This window comes from Accipiter gentilis, chromosome 13, assembly GCF_929443795.1.
Source record: "Accipiter gentilis chromosome 13, bAccGen1.1, whole genome shotgun sequence".
NCBI classification, from domain to species: domain Eukaryota; kingdom Metazoa; phylum Chordata; class Aves; order Accipitriformes; family Accipitridae; genus Astur; species Astur gentilis.
This window is the reverse complement of record NC_064892.1, coordinates 29,506,410-29,527,703: the sequence shown is the minus strand read 5'-3', so window position 1 is coordinate 29,527,703 and position 21,294 is coordinate 29,506,410. Positions and strand designations below refer to the sequence as shown.

The 21,294-nt window shown below is 38.5% G+C and overlaps 1 protein-coding gene across 1 annotated transcript in view; it reads left to right on the top strand.

The window, feature by feature from the left end:
- The window catches only part of VWA8 (von Willebrand factor A domain containing 8), a 189,371-nt gene that overhangs the window by 107,721 nt on the left and 60,356 nt on the right, over positions 1–21,294 (top strand). Inside the window, exons 26-29 of the mRNA XM_049815763.1 lie at positions 5,850–6,001; positions 14,082–14,190; positions 15,132–15,270; positions 16,579–16,781. Coding sequence (XP_049671720.1) covers positions 5,850–6,001; positions 14,082–14,190; positions 15,132–15,270; positions 16,579–16,781 — 603 coding nt within the window. The remainder of the gene's footprint in view (positions 1–5,849; positions 6,002–14,081; positions 14,191–15,131; positions 15,271–16,578; positions 16,782–21,294) is intronic.

Below are 21,294 nucleotides of genomic sequence, written 5' to 3'. Positions count from 1 at the left end.
GAGAGTTGGTTCATATTCAAGGATCACCTCCTCCAAGCTGAGGAGCGATGCATCCCAACAAAGAGGAAGTCGGGCAAAAATGCCTGCATGGATGAACGAGGAGCTCCTGGACAAACTCAAATACAAAAAAGAAGCCTGTAGAGGGTGGAAGTAAGGACAGCTAGCCTGGGAGGAATACAGAGAAATTGTCCAAGCAGACAGGGAGCAGGTGAGGAAAGCCAAAGCCCTGATAGAATTAAATCTGGCCAGGGATGTCAAGGGCAACAAGAAAAGCTTCTATAGGTACATCAGTGATAAAAGGAAGACTAAGGAAAATGTGGGCCCTCTCCAGAAGGAAACAGGACACCTGGCTACCCAGGACATGGAGAAGGCTGAGGTACTTAATGACTTTTTTGCCTCAATCTTCACCAGCAAGTGCTCCAGCCACACTGCCCAAGTTGCAGAAAGCAAAGGCAGGGACTGGGAGAATGAAGAACTGCCCACTGTAGGAGAAGGTCAGGTTTGAGACCATCTAAGGAACCTGAAGGTGCACAGGTCCGTGGGACCTGATGAGATGCATCCGCAGATCATGAGGTAACTGGCAGATGAAGTGGCTAAGCCACTATCCGTCATATTTGAGAAGTCGTGGCAGTCCAAGGACGTTCCCACTGACTGGAGAAGGGGAAACATAACCTCTGTTTTTAAAAATGGAAAAAAGAAAGACCCAGGGAACTACAGGCCAGTCAGTCTCACCTCTGTGCCCGGCAAGATCATGGAGCAGATCCTCCTGGAAACTATGCTAAGGCAGATGGAAAATAAGGAGGTGATTGGTGATGGCCAACATGGCTTCACTAAGGGCAAATCATGCCTGACAAATTTGATGGCCTTCTACAATGGGGATACAGCATTGGTGGATAAGCAAAAGCAACTGATGTCATCTGCCCGGACTTTGACACTGTCCTGCACAATGTCCTTGTCTCTAAATTGGAGAGAGACATGGTTTTGATGGATGGGACCACTCGGTGGATAAGTAATTGGCTGGATGGCCGCACTCAAAGAGTTGTGGTTAATGGCTCGATGTCCAAGTGGAGACCAGCGACAAGTGGTGTTCCTCAGGGGTCGGTATTGGGACTGGTGCTGTTTAACATCCTTGTCAGCGACATGGACGGTGGGATTGAGGGCACCCTCAGCAAGTTTGCCGACGACATCAGCTGTGTGGTGCGGTCGACAGGCTGGAGGGAAGGGATGTCATCCAGAGGGACCCTGACAGGCTTGAGAGGTGGGTCCATGCGAACATCATGAAGTTCAACAAGGCCAAGTGCAAGGTCCTGCACGTGGGTTGGGGCAATCCCAAGCACAAATACAGGCTGGGCAAAGAGTGGACTGAGAGCGGCCCTGTGGAGAAGGACTTGGGGGTATTAGTGGATGAAAAACTGAGTGTGAGCCAGCAATGTTCGCTCATAGCCCAGAAAGCCAACCGTATCTTGGGCTGCATCAAAAGAATCATGACCAGCAGGTTGAGGGAGGTGATTCTCCCCCTCTACTCTATTCTTGTGAGACCCCACCTGTAGTACTGCGTTCAGCTCTGGGGCCCCCAAATTAGGAAGGACATGGACCTGTTGGAGCTCTGCTTCTGTCTCCTTCACTTAACCAGATTAGTACGGTCCCTTCAACCTGGACACTGGGCACAGATCAGTGAGGAAGTTTCCTATCTGCTGTTTTCACCTCTTACAATGTTAAATGTAAATATCCAAATAAATCTCCAACATGCAGCTTTGATTTCTTCTGTAACATTTGTTTTCAAGATCCCAGTCTCTTTGAAAGGATGCAACATTTTGTTTACTGTAACTTGTTTTTCAGTCTGAATCATAAAAAGGCTGGGAGTAGCCAAATGTAAACAATGAATATAAACATAATGGTTATTCCAAAGTAAGAAGCTTTTAGGTCTTCAGGTAGAGAAGAAAGAGGAAGGAGGGAAATGAGTCAATAAAATTGCTGGTCGTTAGGAAGGAAGGAGGGAAGTTAGTCATGTTGTCAAACAATTTCCCTTACAGCAGTTCCACAGCCCCACTCTCTTTGTACTATTGTGTTGATTTTTTTTCACGTAATTTTGGAATTTTTTGTTTCTGTAAAAAAGGTTTGAAGTTTTGGAGAAAAAATGGCTGTTGATTACTGTTATCTGAGAGCGCATCTGAGCATTGGGGCTAGTCAGTTTGATTACTGTGGCATCAACATATTATTAGGCTAATCTCTGCACTCTGATTAATTGTGGCATTCAGTGTATAGAATTGTGTCTACAATGTAGTCACAAGAGCATCTTGCCATAAAGGGAAGTAGGGAACCTGTAGCAATTTAGTTCTAGCTTAGATGCTGCCTTCCAAGCTTGGTTGCCTCTATACTAACTTTTTCTTAAGGAAGGGATTTTTTTGGTGAACCTCAAGTTACCAACCTAGTTTGAAGACCTGAAACTGCAGGTATAGGGAAAGTTGTCTAATGCAGGTGCCTAACTTGGTTGCTGCAACTATTTCTCTCCACAGATTGTATAGGGAATTTGGGTCTTGCAGCTCTAGATTGGAGGTGACCTGAATATAGGCTTTTTGTCTCGCTCGCCGGCAGTTTTCAGCCTGTGTCAAACCTCAGAAGTATTGATGCTAGTAGTGGCTTATGGGCAAGCTGAGAAGCTCTGCTCTTGCTCCGTTGGGTTACGATATGCTGCCCGTAACTACCGGTGTATGCTACGACTGCTTCTCTGCAATCTAATAGGCTGGTTTTCGTGAGACCTTTTGTATGTTGTTTTGCAGAGTCAAGATGCACCTGATGTCCCTGGTAGATGTTAATCAGGCAAGCCACGTTAGTCCAGATAAAAAGGAGATAACTTTCTTTACTGAGTTTGGGAAAGCTGAGATTTTTCTGATAGGCCTTCTTTTTTGTTTGTATCTGAGATTTGTTTTCTAATAGGAGGCACTAGTATAACTGGTTTTCAAGCAGTAAATGTCTAAGGTACCTTCTGACCCTGAAGTCTACTATTCGTCAGGCTTTTAGTCCTGTTCAGTAAGCTTCTTGTGCTAAGATACTGCTTTTTTCTGTTCAGCCTAATCTGGAAAGGAAACTAGGCATATCAAATCACAGTTTCTCACCTTGCTGCCAAATGCACATCAATGATAACCTTTTACCTTTTTGGCCAACCACAGTGAATCCCAGTTACCAGTTTTCAGAGATAATGAGGTTTCCGCTGGTTTAATCAAAATCAATGGCTATGTGTCAGAGAGGAACAGATTGAAATTAGAGTCCCTGTGAATGAAAAGGCAGGCGTTGAAGTCGTCTGTTTTGCTTGGCCGTAGACGATGCCCACCAAAGACCCGAGCAATGGTTAATCAATTAGTACGCCTGTCGCTCGGGATGAGCCATAGACGGGGTGCCTCTCGCCCCTCTGAGAGGACAACCGAGGAGACACAGGGAGAGCTGGCAGCATTAAGTGAGAAGGCATTGGGGATACAGGGGGAAGCCAAGGACGTGGAGGAATGAGCGGGTAGGGAGAGATCTCGGGGGCAAGGTGGGCCTTTGGGGTGGTGCGGGCATCTGAAGGCACTCGAATGTGTAGGGAAGTGAGTGGTAGTGAGAACACAAGGTAGAAGACTAAAACAAAAATCTGGACACGTTACAGGCTGGATTACCAGGTCATTTGTCACTTTGTTTTCAGGGTAGTGCTAGAAGTACAGCAGACCTCAACGTGTGTAGCATATTGTAATGAAGATTTTGTGTTTATACTAGGAAACTACTGTTTTGCTGATAGCTGTTAAGCAGACTGTAGCAATACATGTACTCATAGAAAGCTAGATCCGTAAAAATATGGATTTTTCAGCAAGCAAAATTCTGTCACAATTCTGTATCAAATAAAGCATTACATATATAAATATAAAATTTTTAAAAGCACAACCTATGTTACTTACTATTTTAAGGAATAGCCAAGATCTAAGCTGTGAAAATACTCCAAGGTACACACAGAGGTGTTACTTTTAAGGGGAAGAATCAATGAATGAGAACCAGACAGACTGATGAGAGATCAATATTTTCTCCAGTAATCTGGTTTCAAAAATCAATAGAAACCAAATGATTTTTTTTTTTAAAATGTTCAACTCAAACATTCAATTTTTTTTTCAATTTTTTTTTTGCCTTCTAGTGAAGTGTCATTGCCTTTCTTCAGTAAGCAGTTGTCCAGGCATTTATTAAAAAGTGGTTGGATTTGTTCAGATTGAAACAAGAGAGTTGTGATTATTTTTTTTTAATAACTGAAGTAGAGGGCCTTTTCACAAGCGGCTTGTGTTCAGAACAGGTTTTATTGACAGCAGCAATTGGCTGTACCTGAGGAAATAAATTTTTTATGATGTCCTACTGATACAAGAGGCATGGAACTATTGAGGCAATTCATTGAGGAGAAGAATATCGATGTCAGAAGTTATGCAATGATTCAGAAAACCATAGACATACTTGGAGGCTACTAGTGAAAACCAGATAATATTTGATGCACTTGACCAAGGTTTTTGCAGTATCTAGTGCAGGGCAGGTAAAAGAGCAGGTCATGAGAGAACAAGATAGCTTGGTGCCAGTTCGTTGTGCTTTGCAATGAGAAGGGAATAACACAGAAAATGCAGTATTCATTGTCATAAATGCTCTAAAATAATGACTTAAGGAAAGGGTTTGGTTATATAGAGTATGCACAATTCTGGACATACTTTGTTATCAAAAGACACGCTTGAAGACAGAATGAGATAGGATCCTGCACACTGAGTACTAAGCAGCTTTACATGTTTTTAAGCTATGATGTACATTTTTATAAGTCTGTGGCCCTTTTTTTTTTTTTTTTTTTTTTTTCCCCACAGTGTGATATTCACTTTGGCTCCAAGGTGCAATTTACATTATAGAAGTTAGTACTTTCACTACTAAGCATTGTCACAAACTTTTCGCATTTCCATTACATGTGAAATGTTTATGCAGTCTTTAGTTAGAATAGCTGTTGGGAGAAATTGTATTTTTAGTACCTGTTTCATTTAGTAAGGAATGGACATTGTAACCAGGGTGGCACAACTTTATGTTATCCCACAATAACTTGTATTTTGCTAAGCTGTAATATGATAATGCAGAACTTCTAATCGGTTCCTCATGGACAGGTTTAAAAAGCAGGACATAGTTTAGCATGCTTTTATACCAACACTAGTACTGAAATATTCTGTGGCATGTATACCACAGATTTAAAAAAGGGTCGTACAAGCCTATTTCTAGTGGTATTCCATTCTACCACAGTAAATAGCTAATTTTAGTATTACTTGTGTCACAGGTATTTTAACTCAGAGATTAGGTATTTATTAAGTTGGGAAAATCCATCATGACCTAAGGTAATTTTTAGTAAGCAAGCAGTGTATCTTCTGCTTTTCTATATTCAACATTAAGAATCGGAATTCTTAAATGAATTGTGTAGTTTAATTAAACAAATATATGTATTTGTGTCAGATCTTCACTGTTAGCAGAAAAAGTTCCAAATTTAAAAAATACAGGCTATATTTAATTATATGTTCCAATGATTACACCATCTTATTATGCGTATAATGAAAACAGTTATTTAAAAAATGAGTGTTGTTGAGTATTTAAATAATTGCCTCCTGTTTGTTTGTTTAATTCAGGTTTAATGTCAGTAACTTCATTCTGACTTGAAGCAATGTACCTTCTTTATTCTGGAAACTAAAAAACTTGAGCACTTGTCTAAGTTGAGCAATGTTATTGTTATAACTATTAATTTTAAAATTATTTACCAATATGCTGTAACTTAACAGATATTCAGTAAAAGAAATTTGGGGGTCTTTGTTTCTTCACAGAAATTTCCAACTGAAGGACTGGCAAATGTTGTTCGAAATGTATTTGACTTTGACTCCTACAACAATGAAATGCGTGAAATTTTAATGAGCACTTTGCACAAATATGGAATACCTATTGGAGCAAAACCGACCAATGTACAGCTGGCCAAGGAGTAAGAATAACATAAGATATATATTAAGAAGACAGGTCTCTCATGATAACTTTTTTTATAGTGTGTTATCTTGCTGCTAACTGATTTAAAAACAACCTGGAATACTTGAAGTCAATTCTCCTCTGCTTCAAATTTATATTCCTCCAAATAAGTTACAACAATATAAATTACTTTATGACAGAGTATTTGCTTATTACTAATATTTCACCTTTAATGTCCATGTACATATTGATAGCTTGTATGGTAAACAGATATATATTAATAAAGGGAAATACTTGTTTCTTCTCCTGTGTTTTTAATTGAATTGCAACACATTTCTGTCCTGTTATTTATCACCTAAATTGGTAGCAAAGAAACTAAGTTGTCTTCGGTGGTGGTGGGATTTTGTCTTCAATACTTACAAAAGGCTCTACAAAAATACTTCTGCAGAATAGGACAATGCATGTAAGCTCTAAGAACCATTTTTGTATGTGTCTGTATATCACTATTATTCTTTAATTATGTTACCAGTTGACATAATACACCATATACTTTTTCAGAGGTTAGAATCAAAATAGCTTTTTTTTAAAAAAGACTAAACTAAATGATGAAACAGATTTAACTCCTTCTTCTACAATTCACAGATTACAAGCTTAAGTATATCATATTGAAAAGCAATTAGAAAACTTACTCTAGCTTGAACTCTAATACTTAATTTATTTATGGAGAAACAAATATTTCCCTTTCATGAAGAAAGCTTTATGGATATATGGAAAATTGAGTTTGCCATGGGACATATATATTTTATATTTGCTAAGGAGGGACTGATTCTTATGACATGATGTCTTCATATTAGGTGTCCATGTGTAGGTTTCTCCTGCTGGAGCACCACTGTTATCACATCTACGTCCTACATATAACTATTAAAAGAAGTTTGGCAGTGTAATGACTGTGGTGTAACTTTTAATGTTGATGACAGAAGAATTACATGCCTAGGGAACCAGTACTTGAGCAACTGCAGCGTCTGTCAAATTGACAGTACACCCTTGAAACTCTTGCCATAGTTTCTTTGCTAAAAGTCACTTGGTAATTTCTATTTTAAAGAAGTATGATGTTTGTCATATTTTTTGAGAAATTTGAAGTTTGTATAATTTTTAGAAGTATTAGATGTGGGTTTACACGGGTGGATTGGAGAGGACTCTTTACTAAAGAGAAGATCAGAGGTTTAGGAAACATAAGAGAAAGACTGCTGTAATTGGGGACTGTTTAATCTAGAAGTGAGAAGATAGAAGAAAGATCTGATCATATGGGATTAGGGATAATCACCTGATCATTTTGAATCCGTCACTGAGGTTTTGTAGGACAGGTTACACCAAGGCTGACAAACTTGCAAGACCCCCCGCAAGACGCTCATCAAGACCTTCGCATGACTGGCAACTATGAGCGCATACTCTGTACACTGAAGGCCAAGAGGAGGACAAACTACAGGAGCAGTTCACACGCACTTGATAAAACCAACTTTTTCTTAGATCTCGCCATGTTAGATTGGGACTAGGCTGACCATCTGGCTCTGATGATCCAGAAGTCTTGGTCTCGGTATCTCACTTGCATCCACCACAGCTGGCATTTCAGGTTATCCTACTGCTCCGTTCCAAGACAGCCTTGATATTGGTCATGAGATCAAACCTGATGGAGCTTGTAAACCACAGGTGCATCACCTTGAATTACAGACACGGCTTTCAGGAATGGTTAAGGCACAGTTGATTGTGTCTTGGGGTAAAAGAACATCTAGATAATCCCTCCAAATCTGTTCCAGCCCATATTGCAAGTTCCCGTGACAGACACATTGAGGTAATTGGGTCTGCTGTTTGGACCGCTGCAGAAAAGGTACTTCCTGAAGCTGCTACCTGTTTAGGACTAGAGTACTGACCTCCTCTGTGTTGTTTTCCAGAAAGAGAGTAGGATAATGGTGCTAATCTAGTCCATCCCACTTCCTTCAGAAAAGATGCAAGTTAATCTAAAACCTTACCTGATTTTTTGTCATGATTCATACCTGAAAACCGTCAGAGATGGAGTTCTGTAACCTCCCAAAGCAAGTCAGTCTTGTGTTTAAATATCCTCGCCATTAGAAAGTCATCTCTAGACTAAACACATCCAGTTCTCTCAATCTTCCCCCTTTTTTAAGGCCTCTGGTGGTTTTTATTTTTCTTTTATGCTCCCCATCCCCACTTGATTCATGTCCATCTTTAAGCATTGTGCACAAAACTGGGCAGGTTAGTTTCTGCTAGAGCTGAGTAGAGTAGTATGAGAGTATAGAATAGAGATGTATTTCATGCAGCAGTCCCTTTTAAAAAACCCAATGTGTTTGCATTTGTTGCAATGTTTAACTCGTGTCTAGTTTTCTAAATGTGAACGTCCACATTCTTTCTGCAGAACCCTGCATAGCGCTTACCCCATCTTCACTTCATGTAATCAGCTTCCTTTGTGCTTACACTTTTCTTACAGTATTGTATTTTTTCAGATTAATTCTCCGACTTGTCAATTTAAGCTTGATTTCCTACTTGCTGATAGTCTCTCACAAGCTGGCAATCTGGAGGTTTACTAGGTGTAATTTCTACAGTGTCCCAATGACAACACCATACCTTCACTTCTGTGCTCCAGTCTGAATTTGCAAGACTTTTAAGACGTACTAGCTAGCATAATAAATTGCTCAGTGGTTCTATTAAGTAACGTGAAAACTAGGATAATAGTCCAAACCTATTCTGCCTGAGGATGGTAGTCATACCTGCAGCAAAATTATTGCTATTGATAAGTATACAAATCCTGTACGATTAAGAAGTTTTGCGATGCGGAAGCATTTCCAGGATATTCTAGGACAGGAAAATCATTATACTGAAATGCTGACTCCTTTATACAGGTACTCTCTAGCGTGTCTTGGATCAAACAGTTTGTGAATCTTTATTTAATTTTAATAAGTTTTGGAGAAGTCTGTTTGTCACCTATTACTTAATCTAAGAGAAAACTTGAATAAATCAGAATTATTTAAATTGCTGCTGAAACATAACTGCTGTAAATACAGGAACAAAAACATGAGACACATGAGCAACACACTACAATACAGGGTCTCCATAGAAGGAATTTTGGGGGTTGTATCCAGCCAAAATTGTAGGGGAAATTTAACAGATGGTACCAGTGACCCTTATGGGAATTTTAGCTTAGGCTCTGGAATTAATATACCTGATCTTGGAAGGAAAGATTAGGTTGGTGTCTCATTACCATTAGAAAAGAATTCATGCAGTAGTTATTTCTTCAAGAGAGAAATTAATTTGTAAATGCTAATTAATTTATTTCCGAAATTAGCGTTATATATTAGACCTGTAAAGTAATGCTTTACTTGGGCTTTTTGTTTGCTTCAGTTTGTTTTTTTCCCTAATAGGGTGACCATTCCTCAAGCCACTGACATGTTCAATATTGTCCGATTATAACATCACGATACTGTCTCTATCTCCTGGTATCACCTTTTCAATAGTTTATAATTTGTATCAGTATTGTGTGTAAAGCAAATGGCTTGTGTGTGATGCTTTGCCAAGCCATAGTGGTTAAAATGGATTACTCGTACTAACTCATTATCTTTCTTTATGTACATTACATGTTGTTTTTCCCGTTGACATCTATTATGTCACATTTGTCTGAACTCCTGTTAATCTGCCATTTTGGTGCACAGTTCAGGCCATTTGCAATTCCTAGGTAAAACAGCATTCAGCTCTAATTCTGCCATTTATCCTCGATGAAATTGCCATTCCATAGTTTTCCTCCTGTCGCTATCCATTTCCAGGTGCTTGCTATAACTTGAATATTTGTTTTATATGAACTGAATTTTTTTTATATGCAATGTAAATATGTGAATTTTAACGGCTTTCATTTTCTCTTGAAACTTGTGGGTTTTTTCCCTGGGTAATCTGTAGTTAATTGTTGGACCTGTCTCATACCGTATGTGTCTCTTGTCCATCCCGTGCTTTGCAGGGGAAGCAGAGGCAGGGTCTGTACTTGACTGTCAGGGAGCAGGAGACCTAACATAAGATTGTTCTGTATGGCTACTGCTTATATTTTTAAGCAAAAGGTTTTTAAATAAAGTACGGAGGTAAGGAATTTTCCTGGTTTCAAACTATATTTTACTTAAGTCCAAAAAAGTTAAGTGAGATAGAAGTCGCTTCAGCTAGACTGAAGTCCTGGAATAACACATTCTGTGGCAGCGCTGGTTTACAAGATCACATATTAAGCAGCTTTGTTGCCTCAGAGTTCACGTCCGTAGCCGTAATACTACGGTAGCTGGCTGTAGAGAATTTGCATTCAGTGGAACTTCAGGCTTCCAAGATTCGTAGCCATTTTCCAATATGTTCTCAGAAAGCTAAATTAATAACTTTATAAAGCAGGTTCTGTTGACTTTTTGAACAGAGCTGTTTGGTGGATTGGTTTTGTTTATTTTTTTTTTAATTAGCCTAAAATGAACTACTTCTCTAAAAACAAAAAGATAGAAATGAAAAGAAATTGTGTTCTGTAGGTGTCACTTTCAAAAAAGTTTTCCAGCAGCAGAAGCCGCTAGAGAATTATCTTTTCACAGATTGTCTCCCCTTAGACTGCCGTGCATGTAGAAAATCAGGCTAAATAGTAATTTTTTGTAGAATTGCCCCATCAACTGTAGGTCCTGTGCAATCACCTTTTCTAAACAAAATACCTGCTTATATAACCATTTCATGGACAGCAGTGATCTTGTAGAAAACCAGGATGTAAAATTAAGAGTAAATAAACATAAAATTTCTAGATTTTCCTCAAGGAACAGACTTTGACAGATCCATAATCAAAAAAGCTGGTCAGGAATAATTCCTTAGAACTTGCTTTTAAGTCGTGGCTTTCTTACAAGGTCACTGTAGTCTGTCGTGTAGTTTTTCTGTTCCAGAAACCCTTTCCAGCTTTTGAGGAAATCAAAAATCATGTATCACCCTGCACACCCCAGCTGGAGAGAGCGGTGGAGTTTCAGAACCATACTTACCCAGCCACTGCACTTTTTACACCCCACAGGTTTCTTTGCTTCACAGATTTTTGCCAGTGGTGGCATTTCCATAGTATTCTGTCTGCCCTTTATGTAACCGGTATTTGGTTAATTAATTTGAAATACAGCAGTGTGGCCGGAGCACCTTGTGAAGCTTTTTACTAGTACTGTCACTGCAAGTTACTTTCGAAGCTTGCTTTTTCTTTAAAAATCCTGGGAAAATACAGTAATTTCACTCCTTCACTGTGTATCACATATATTCATTGGAGGAGAACTGTTGAGACACATACACATTTTTACTGTGGGCATGTTGTTCCAGTCCTTCTGCACCCTCACTCTCTCTTGAAAATCATTCAGGAGGCAGACTGGTTATAAGACCTTTAATGCCACCAGCTTCTTAAATACTCTTAGTCTTTCTTAGACCAGATTTATATGAGAGAGCAGTAAGATAGAGTGAAAAAGAATTGTCAGGCCCTGGAAGAATAAGGTCCCTATTATTCTTGACAAAAAACTGAATTCTACTTTCTGTTTTATTCTTAAATTCTGATCTACCTTTCCCTCCTCTTTGCTGTTCATGATGACTTGGTCTGCTGCCCCAGAGAAACTAAATCATTCAGAAACAGGAAAGAAAACAAAACCTCCAGAATCCAGGAGAAAGGAGGAATCGGTTTTCCTGAGGGAAGAGAGGAACTATTAGCAAAGCAAATCTCCAGAAAGCTGAACCAGAGTAGAAATGTTTTGTTTCTTTGGGAATGCAGTCTGTAATTCTGTTGCTATATAAAGCAGGGTATTTGATTAGAGCTGGTTATTAACATATGTTTTGTTTTAAAATTTAATAAGTATTCACGATTATTAGTGAACCCGTTGATTTCTAGGATGTTGTCCATGGGAGTAATGTGTCAGGAATTAAAACTGAAGTCCAAATCCCTGTGGAAGTTGATGTTCCATTGAGCTAATGGCAAGCAATTATTGCTGATTATAGGCATATCAGAGATTATGCTACTTGGAGTCATCATAGCAAAAAAAAGTCTCCAGTTTCTTTTTGCATGCAAGACACTTTTGGCTCAAGACATAGCCAACATTTTGCCAACAAATCATTTTGAAACTGAAATGGAAGCCTGAAGTAAAATTCCAGTTCATGGATAAACTGACATTTAGTTTAGTGACTTGACTGCCCATTTTCTGACTGCATGAATAAATTTATCCAAGAACTGTGTATATGCTGAAATAGTGCATCCTGAACGTTTTCTCCTAATGGTGTTGAATGTTGTAATCTAAAATATATTGTACTTGCAATTTTTTTGAGTCTGGCTTAATTTCTCTTCTGAATTTGGGAAGAATCTGGCTAGGCTAGCTGGGTGTGAAGAATGGAAAAATGCAAACTGAAGTGAGGAAGAACGCAAAATAAATCACTCTTCGAACATTGGTATCTATTGATATTCTTAACTAGGCAACAAACAGGCAATGAAGACTCTGCTGGTTCTCTGAGTAAGAGAGGGAATTAATGAGATGCACTGTCCTCATTACGTGCCCCAGTGGCATATTGCTGGCAGCTGGATATTTATCTGTGAACATCAACAATCTATAGCATCCAAATCATTTTCTGTTTGCAAAAAGTGTCTTTGGCTATCTGACTGCCTTGGCAGATGGTCCAAACGCAGAATGGGGATGGAGGCTGAGTGACTGTCTACCTGTGAGTACTGGCTTCTCCAGGTTGCTTGAGATTTGGTGTCAATATACCAGTAAGAAAAGTTCATCCAGCTTTCCTGCATGACTTGCAAAGAGTAGGGGATATTAGTGTTCATTCCCTGAATTTTACTTTAGGTTCCCAGTGGAAAAAAAAGTAAAATTAAAATTCCCCAAGATTCATACATAGTCCAACTGAGGATTTTTGATTTGGGATCCCTTCTTATTCTAAAAACAATATCAAGAAATGGATCAAACCTCTAATGTCTAGAGGGACTGGGTTGGTTGGTGGGGAGAGGGGAAATAATTGTAGCAGTAGGAATGAGCATCATCAGACGGAACAGAAGAGACCTTGCACAGACTTTTAACAAACAGTCTAAAAGGACTTCCTTAAAATAGACTTCAGAGATATTTATAGAAACTGGGAGAAGGAATGTCTTCTGTTCTCTTGCCAAGTCTTGTAGCTGTACAATAATGTCCAACGGCGTGTAGCACAGAATGTAGTTTTGGTAGGAGGTCTCTTTAGGAGCAACTGATCCCAAATAAAAGAAACCAAAAGTGATGAGTTCATTAGCTTGAAGGTATTCGTGCCAATTAATGAGGGCAAACTGCTTTCAGTGGTTGCAGGTCACTTCAGAGGAAAGAAATAAAAATTGTGTTTCCCTATTTTGCTGTCAAGCTACTCTGTCATATGCCAGCATTTTCTTTGCCTGTATAAATGAGCTTTGCTGTGGCCCATATATTTCTTCCCTAAATGAAAGGTATAGAAATGAAGAAATTAGACCAAGGCAAGCAACTGAGGCTTTCAAAGATGTCCCTGTCCTTTCTGTAGACTTTACTGGCAAGAAGGCAGTGGGATACACTCACATCTGTATTCCTTTGCCTTTGTTCATGTGAGCATTGGCAAAGTATATGGAAATAATTTGTTGAACTTTTATCGCATGGTTAACTTGCTGATTCTGCTGGTTTTCTGGATGAGTGTGCCACTAACAGGAGTTCTTTTAAGTGGTACTATCACACCCTGCCTGATCTGAATAAAGCAAAGCAAGAGACGGTTTGGATATATTTTATTACATATCTCAAATAATTCAGACCGGAAAAGTTTTCCTTTTGAGGCCATATTATGTGAATTGCTGCTTCTTTCATGATGCTGTTTAGCTTGTGACTGTATTACTGTTCCAGAAGGCTAAAATTTTTGTGATTTAAAATGTAAAAGAAATGAAATATTTTAGCAAGGAAACATTTTCTACAAGAGAATCTTCAGATATGTCTCATTGGAAAAATGCAGTTGTTTGAATGATTTATTCCATACCAGTTGCTGGTTAATGAATGTAAAAATTTGTTTGTTCCTATGTTGTTTGACAGACTGCCGTTACCAGATCATAAATTTATGGGCTACTGGAAAGTCAATCAGCCGGGGAATGCACAACAGAAACTGCTGTGTCCAACAGAAACTCAAAAAATAGATGTAAAGGTCTGTCTTTAAAAAAAAAAAAAATTAATAATAATTCATATATTACTGTTTTTATGTGTTGGGATGCAAAGAACTTAAATGTGATCAATTTCTTCAGGAAAAAGTATATACAGAGCATGGTTCTTGTTACCTGTTCTTAGGGTTTTTATACTGGCTAGAAAAAGGAATGTTTTTGTATACCTAGCCCTCACGGTGTAAGATGTGCTTTAAAATCAGTAAGTTTGGCCAGAAGTTCTTGAAGAGAGGTTTTTATAAGGATATTGAAAATACCATATTTGAGGGAACTTTGTAGCTATTTTGGATGCTTGGAGGTGGCTGTTTTCAGGCCCCAGATCTCAATTTTTGGATAAGATCAGACTGAAAAGAAAGCTGTTTTCTGTTTCTATTTTGCATGCAGCTGAATTCTTATGGGTCTTCGGCACTGCCAAGTTTGAATCTGAACCTTTGGTACAATTTGACCTGCAGCCAAAGCCTCTTAACTCCTTTACAGTTTTGAGTTCTTGGCTTAACTTCAGTAATTATTACTCCAGTGAATAAGGAAAAATCTGAACTGCTAATGTGATGTAGCGGTGCGATTTAAACTTTATATAATAAGAAATCACCATTGAACTTCTTTGAAACAAAAATATTCAGGTTTTTTCCTCGTATGGACTGTGTTTTATCAGTATATGATACCTCCTTTGTGCCACTGGGCAATAATGGTTCCAAACCAATAAAAGACTAAAAAGGAAAGGCATGATGATTTCTATACTGTAAAGGAAGTGGCAGTATGGATATTCAGAGAGCTTGCAGAAAAGCAATTCTTTTTCCCTTTTGTTTATTTAGTGATCGGTCTGTTTCCATTGTTAATAGTATTAAGTCTTGAAGAAGACTTCTAGGTTTTCATAAAGAACGGTGAGTGGAGTATTTTAACAAGCCCTCGTTGTTACCATTTGTTTTAGGGCCCTGTGTACTTAAATATTCAAGGATTTCCACTGGAACGACATGAAGCCAGGTCCCTCAGTTTCACAGAAGAACTCGCTTTTTGGACACTGCCTTTGGGTGAAATTAACTTGGTTTGCGATGTCACGGTAACAAAAGGTGCGGTAAGAAAAGCTACTAACTTTTGTAGTGATGCCCAATATTATAAATACGTGAAATATCCTGGACCTGAGGAAGGACTGGGCTGTCGACTTCACAAGTGCTTGCCGATAGCCAGTAGCAGAATATAAAAGGGCAATATGAGGGATTCTAAGTGTAATAACAACACTTCAGTGCATTCACAGTGGTATGTATTTCTAGGTATGTTTGCAATGGAGTATATGAATAATACTAGGAATTGCAATATGGGAATGGAGGATATGGAGTATGGGAATGGAGTATAGGAATAATAATTTATCTTTTTTCCACTTTTTTTTTTAACAGTAGGTGAAATACAAAAATAATCAGCCACTGAAATTGGAGCATAATTTCACTGAGTTGCTGTGGTCTTTGTAAGGATATGCATCTTTCTCAAACTAGGAGAAGGATGTGTAATTAAAGTAGATCACAGCGACAGAATTGCAAGTCTCTTTAGTTTGTATTTTCAACACTGTATTACTTCACAAAACCGATTTTTTGACTTTTCCTCTCTCAATTCAGTTTTAATACAAATCTTTTAACTTGCAGAGTGCTGTGCTTTTTTCCCCTGTGCCTATACTGCTTAAAATTCTTTCTCACTGGATCAAACCTGCCTTAGTTACCTGTCCTACTTATGTCCCAAAGTGAATTGTGTCATTGGGAATATTCATAAACGTTTTTAGGGTTCCTCATTAAACATGTCTAAAGTTTATTGTGTATTATAAACAGATCACTTGTGATCAATACTGGAATGCTGCTTTTTCTGCTTGTAGTCTTAATTTCAAATACATTAACAGACTTTTATGACAGCAAAACAGAAATTAGGGGGCTTTGTATTGATTTCATGAATTGCCTGAAATCAGTCAGAAAGGTGCTATATGTGAAAAGTTCCATATGAAGTTTGCATTCATCCCATGTTTAATTATTAAATACATGAATTGAAAGTTAGGATGGGATAGAGGAGGAGGGAGAACCAAAATTATAAACAAAGAAAAACATCTGGACAGATTTTGTATATACTAGCAGCTGGCAGGCGTTGCAGTCATGTCTACACAAATGTGCCTTGGACTACTTGTTTGAAGAGTTAATAGTGTTGTGGCAAGATTCTGCCTGTTAACATTTAGTTACTATCAGGAAACCGTTTCTCTCTTCATCTCCCTGTGTCAACGGTGGTAATTTTTCTGTACATTTTGCTACCTCATCTGCTGAGTTTCTGATATATATATATATTTCCAGAAGAGCAACTCATGATGTCAGTAGCCTTTCATTAATTTTATTTTCTTGTTTCAGAAGAGGAAGACAAAAACATTCTTTACGTTACTACATGCAATCCTGTTTCCTTGTACTTCATGAACGTTTCTAGTAAGAGTGGATACTTTGTGGATCTTTATGACCTCTTCCCAAGAACAGTTGGAAGTGTCTGGCAACCTTTTGTGACCGTGGCACCGCTGGGAAATCCACTCAAAGGTCAAGTGGTTCTACATGAAGAGGAGGTAAAAAAAAATAAAACACAGCTAAATGTTTAGTGATGAGCAAAGTAGTATCATAAAGGCAGGATTGCTCAGGAGTCTACCTCCAATAGATTGAAGTAGCCTGGACAAGCCTACCCTTTCTGAATGTCCTCTTTTTCACCATAATTGAAGCTTGGGAGTTGCCTTCAGCTCTATTTTTTATGTGGAGATTTTCCTCTTGCACTTTTTAGCCGGTCAGTGTCCTTTTGCGTTCTTGAAGCTGAGTTCTACCTGCTTATCTTCTTTCTCTTACTGATAAAGGGAGATTGGCCTTCATGGGGGAAAGGGAGATAGAGAGTTGGGTTCAGGAGTCTCAGTCAAGCAGCGTATGTTTGCAAAGTGCAAAGTACAAAGCAAGCTGTTTTATGCTGTGAACTTAAGTTCTGCTCCAATCTTGTCCCCTTTTTACTTTTCAGATAGCATATGAAAGAGACATTTTCTGAGTCACAAAGTAAAATGTTGCTTGTATTTGCTTCATGCCACTGTTTTTTATTGTTTTGTGAACCCTGGTATTTCTCATTCTGTAACATCTGAAGTACTGAGACTAGAAAGAAGACTATGTAAGCCTTGCCATCTAGTGTATCAGCAATGCAAATTTAGAACCACTGATGACTTCAGTGTTCGTTTGACTGGAATCCCTTTTTTTTAAAGGATTGCATACTTTCCACATACTTTCCACTTTCCATTACTATCAGTGAACTGATTGGAACATTTCCAATTCCAAACTTCTTTGCCTGGGAGTGGGAAGAGACAACAGTTGATACAGAGCTGCTGCTGTTCATTTTTTAATATTAATAATAGTTTATTATGTTACCTACCAGTCATCGTGGTTTGACATGGGCATTTAATCTGGTCATCATTGTTGGTTGGTTTCTCCTTTTCCTTTTGTTGTCCTGAATTTCTTCTGCCTATTTTTCAGTAGGTGAGAGACTCTGATCTAGAGGAACCTTTCCTACATTGAGTTAGGGTATTAAGTAGTTTTCAGTTATTTCATAACTAGTGTCTCTGTAATACTGTTGTTCCAGGAACGTTTGTCAAGGTTTGACACCACTTTCTGGTCTCAAACACTACAGTTAAGCTCGAAGCCTTATGAGAAAAACAATTCTTCTGCCTTTAGTAGAACTGCCTATGCCTTCTTTAGCTTTGCCTTGGACACTTTCCAATGCCAACTGGAAAAAATATGATTCTGAAGTTACCTGCTTGTGGTGATTGCCTGCGTAGTTGTCCTAACAGCTATAGAAGTACCATTCGGGCAATTTTGAGACGCACATTACACGTTTCTTTGGTTCTAAACAATCCTTGGCGTTTTTTGGCAAAGTCAACACAGGAAACTGTAAAACAGATGGCAGTCTATCTTCTGTCTAAGAATGTTTAGAATGTCTCATGCTCTTTAATATAAAGCCCAGCAATATTCTTTGCTTTCTCAGCCTCTGAAATTCCTACCGTGAAAATAATTGTTCTGCTAGTTTTGTTTTTAACCAAATCATAGTAGTATTTGGTGTCAGCAATGAAGTTTTTATCAAAGGTTCGTCCATGAAGCTCTAGGTAGTGAACTCTGTGACTGGTTTTGCCTGTCCTTGTGGAATATATTTTTCAGTGACAGTATGAAATAAACTCTGAAATGAAGTTTGTTTTGTGGAGAGACTATGGTAGCTCAGTGCCCCTTTCCAGATGACTTCAGTTGAGCGTAACCTCAAGTTTTTTCTCTGGCAAAGCTTAAAGATTGCCAGTTTCAGTCTTGCCTTTCTTAGCAAGTGCTACAGGTGAACAAATCCTGTCTGAAAATAAGCCTGTTTTACGCTGCTGGAAAATAATACAGAATTACAATATTCTGAATGCTTTGCATTATCTTAGGACTTTTTAGATACTGTTAACTCACTACTCATTCATTGAGTGAGAAAGTATGTTTCATTAAACTACAAACTTGGTTGCAAAAAGTCATTGTATACTTAGGACGCCATTCAAAAGTAATTTTAGACTTCTTGAGAAACTTAAATAAGCATCTTGCACAGAAAAAATGATGAAAAAGGATTCTCTTGTGTATTGCATGTTCATATGTATGGACTACATTAGTAATTTATTTGGGATTGGTTTTTAAATGAGGTACCAAAGCACAGGTCAGATAAATGCTGCTGTTGTAGTCTTTGCAGCCACTGCTATCCTTCCTTACACTAGGGCTCATGTGTTAGGATCTCTGCATTTCTAGTTCCCACTGAATCAAAAGAGAGATTCTCAAGTAGTTTCAATTTTTCCACAGAGAGCTTAGGTTTTATTCCCAACTCTTCCTGCAGTGGAGCCATGAAAAAAATCACGTGCTTTCTTTGTGCACTTGTGAAATGAGGTGGATATTGCTGTATATGAAATTAAGTCCATTATTATTGATGTTAGCAGGTAAGCATATAGTCTAAGCTGATCATCTAAGTACCTTCGGTATCTGTTGGGAGGATAAAGATGATCTGCAAGAGCAATTCATCCCAGCTAAGGTAGAGCATAGTGAATTGCCCTCTGGAGGTGCTTCTTTCTTTCCACTGGCTACAGAAGGAGCCTTGACATATAGCCAAGGTGCCCATCTTCAGGTGTACTAAGGTCACTGGCAGGCGTAAGCTCAAAATCTGCAGCATTCACGTTACGACAAATAGATTAGTGGCACATCTGTATTTTGGGCAAGGCTCCAAGGGTTAGCTACTTGTGCTAATGGTGCATCAAACAGATCTTCAAGAAAAACAAGTAATGTAGATGATGGATGTGATGCTTTAGAGGCTCATCTACGTGTATGTGCAAAAAGACCAAGAAATATTAGCAATATTTGTGGAAATAAGCAGTTGCATTTATTTAATAAAAAAAAGTCCACTTGACAGCTGATATTTCATAAATGCTATAGTCCATTAATTAGACAATATGAAAAGCTAAAGATTTTTCCCAATTTTTTGTTTTAATAAAGGTCTTTGGAGATGAATGTTTCTGACTAAGTTATAAAAAAGAACAATTTTAAATGGATTATAACCTTATTGGAAAGGATGAGATGGTGATATTGTGGCTTCTCAAATAAGCTTGTGTGATTTATTTCCCAGATGACATCCATCTGGATTCAATAGAGCCCTCCAGTGAAATAAAATGAAAAATCACCATTCCTTCCTGTCCTTTTAAATAAAATTTTACAAAAACTAAACTCCTCAGGGATTTAACTTAATAGCACAAATCAGAGATTTATCTGCTTTTAAGCCACCTTTACATCTTCTTGGAAGAAAGAGTAGATGATTCTGTTCCTCATGGTGGCTGTTGGTCTCGGGGAGCGCAGCCTGTTTTGACTCCATCTTTTTGTTCAGACTAAGCTGAGAGACTTTGAAAAGACTCTTCAGAAATCTCAAGTCATTTTCGCATAAGGTGGGAATTGCATTCATCTTTTCAAAGCAGCAATGCCTCTGCCCTGTCCTCCCCACAAGTACTTCAGGTCGTACCCCTATTTCCTATAAAGCTTTGTGCCCCCCTATTTCCCTTTTTTCTTTCTGCACCTATTGCTTTTACCGTACAGAAGGAGAGCAGATATAGACTGAAAAGAATATTGATAACTTCATGTATGATTTTATATGGGATTATAGGAGGAAAATGCACACGGAGAATTGATTTGCATATAAATTAACTGTACACTTCCATTTTTTCTTACGAGCACTTTGCTCTGTTGAAAGGCTACAACTGGACGGACAGTCTACCTCAGGGAGCGCAGTGTCCTGCCAGCGTCCTTTAACTCTGCTTTTATCTTTCTCGGTCGGGAGGTGGGTTAGGGAGGGAGGGAAGTGCTTTTCCCTGTTCCACGTGCTGCTGGAGCTCTTTGTCAAAGCTCTCCGATAGCAAGGGAGTGAGGGGGTCTGTGGCCCAGAAGCTGACACGGAGATCCACTTTGCTCACTACGTGTAGAAGATGGCAAACATCCTTTAAAAGAAGACTTTTTTTTTTAACAGTTTGTGATCTGGCCTGAATCACAAGTGAGGACCTGCGTATGGATGGAGCTGCAAGCTACTAGTAGTAATGTCTGAAACCACAGTCCCCAAAATATTCTGACGTTATGTGTTCAGGAGGAGGAGTATATTTTCTTCCAAAACTAGTTGATGTTATTAAATTTGCTTCTTTTTAGATACTACGTAAGATTTTCCTTTTCTATAAGCACACCTTATAGAAAAGGAAAGGTGTACTTATATAGAAAGGTGTGCATCTTCTGTAGAAAAGGTGAAGACTTTCCTTTTCTATAAGCACAAAGTTTATGTTTCTATTTACTGTTCTCCATTCACTGAAATCTCTAGTACAATCAGGTCTCCCAAATCGTCTGCAAGACACCACTCGCATTAATTGGAACACCAGTAATCTACTTGCATATATTTCCCACTTCTGAAGGCACGGAGGTTAGAGCCCCAAACCATAAATTCTTGCACAGACTTTTTTCACTTGAACCTAACGAACGATATGATATGTCTGTATCTGTACCTAGTAGGTCCAGTGT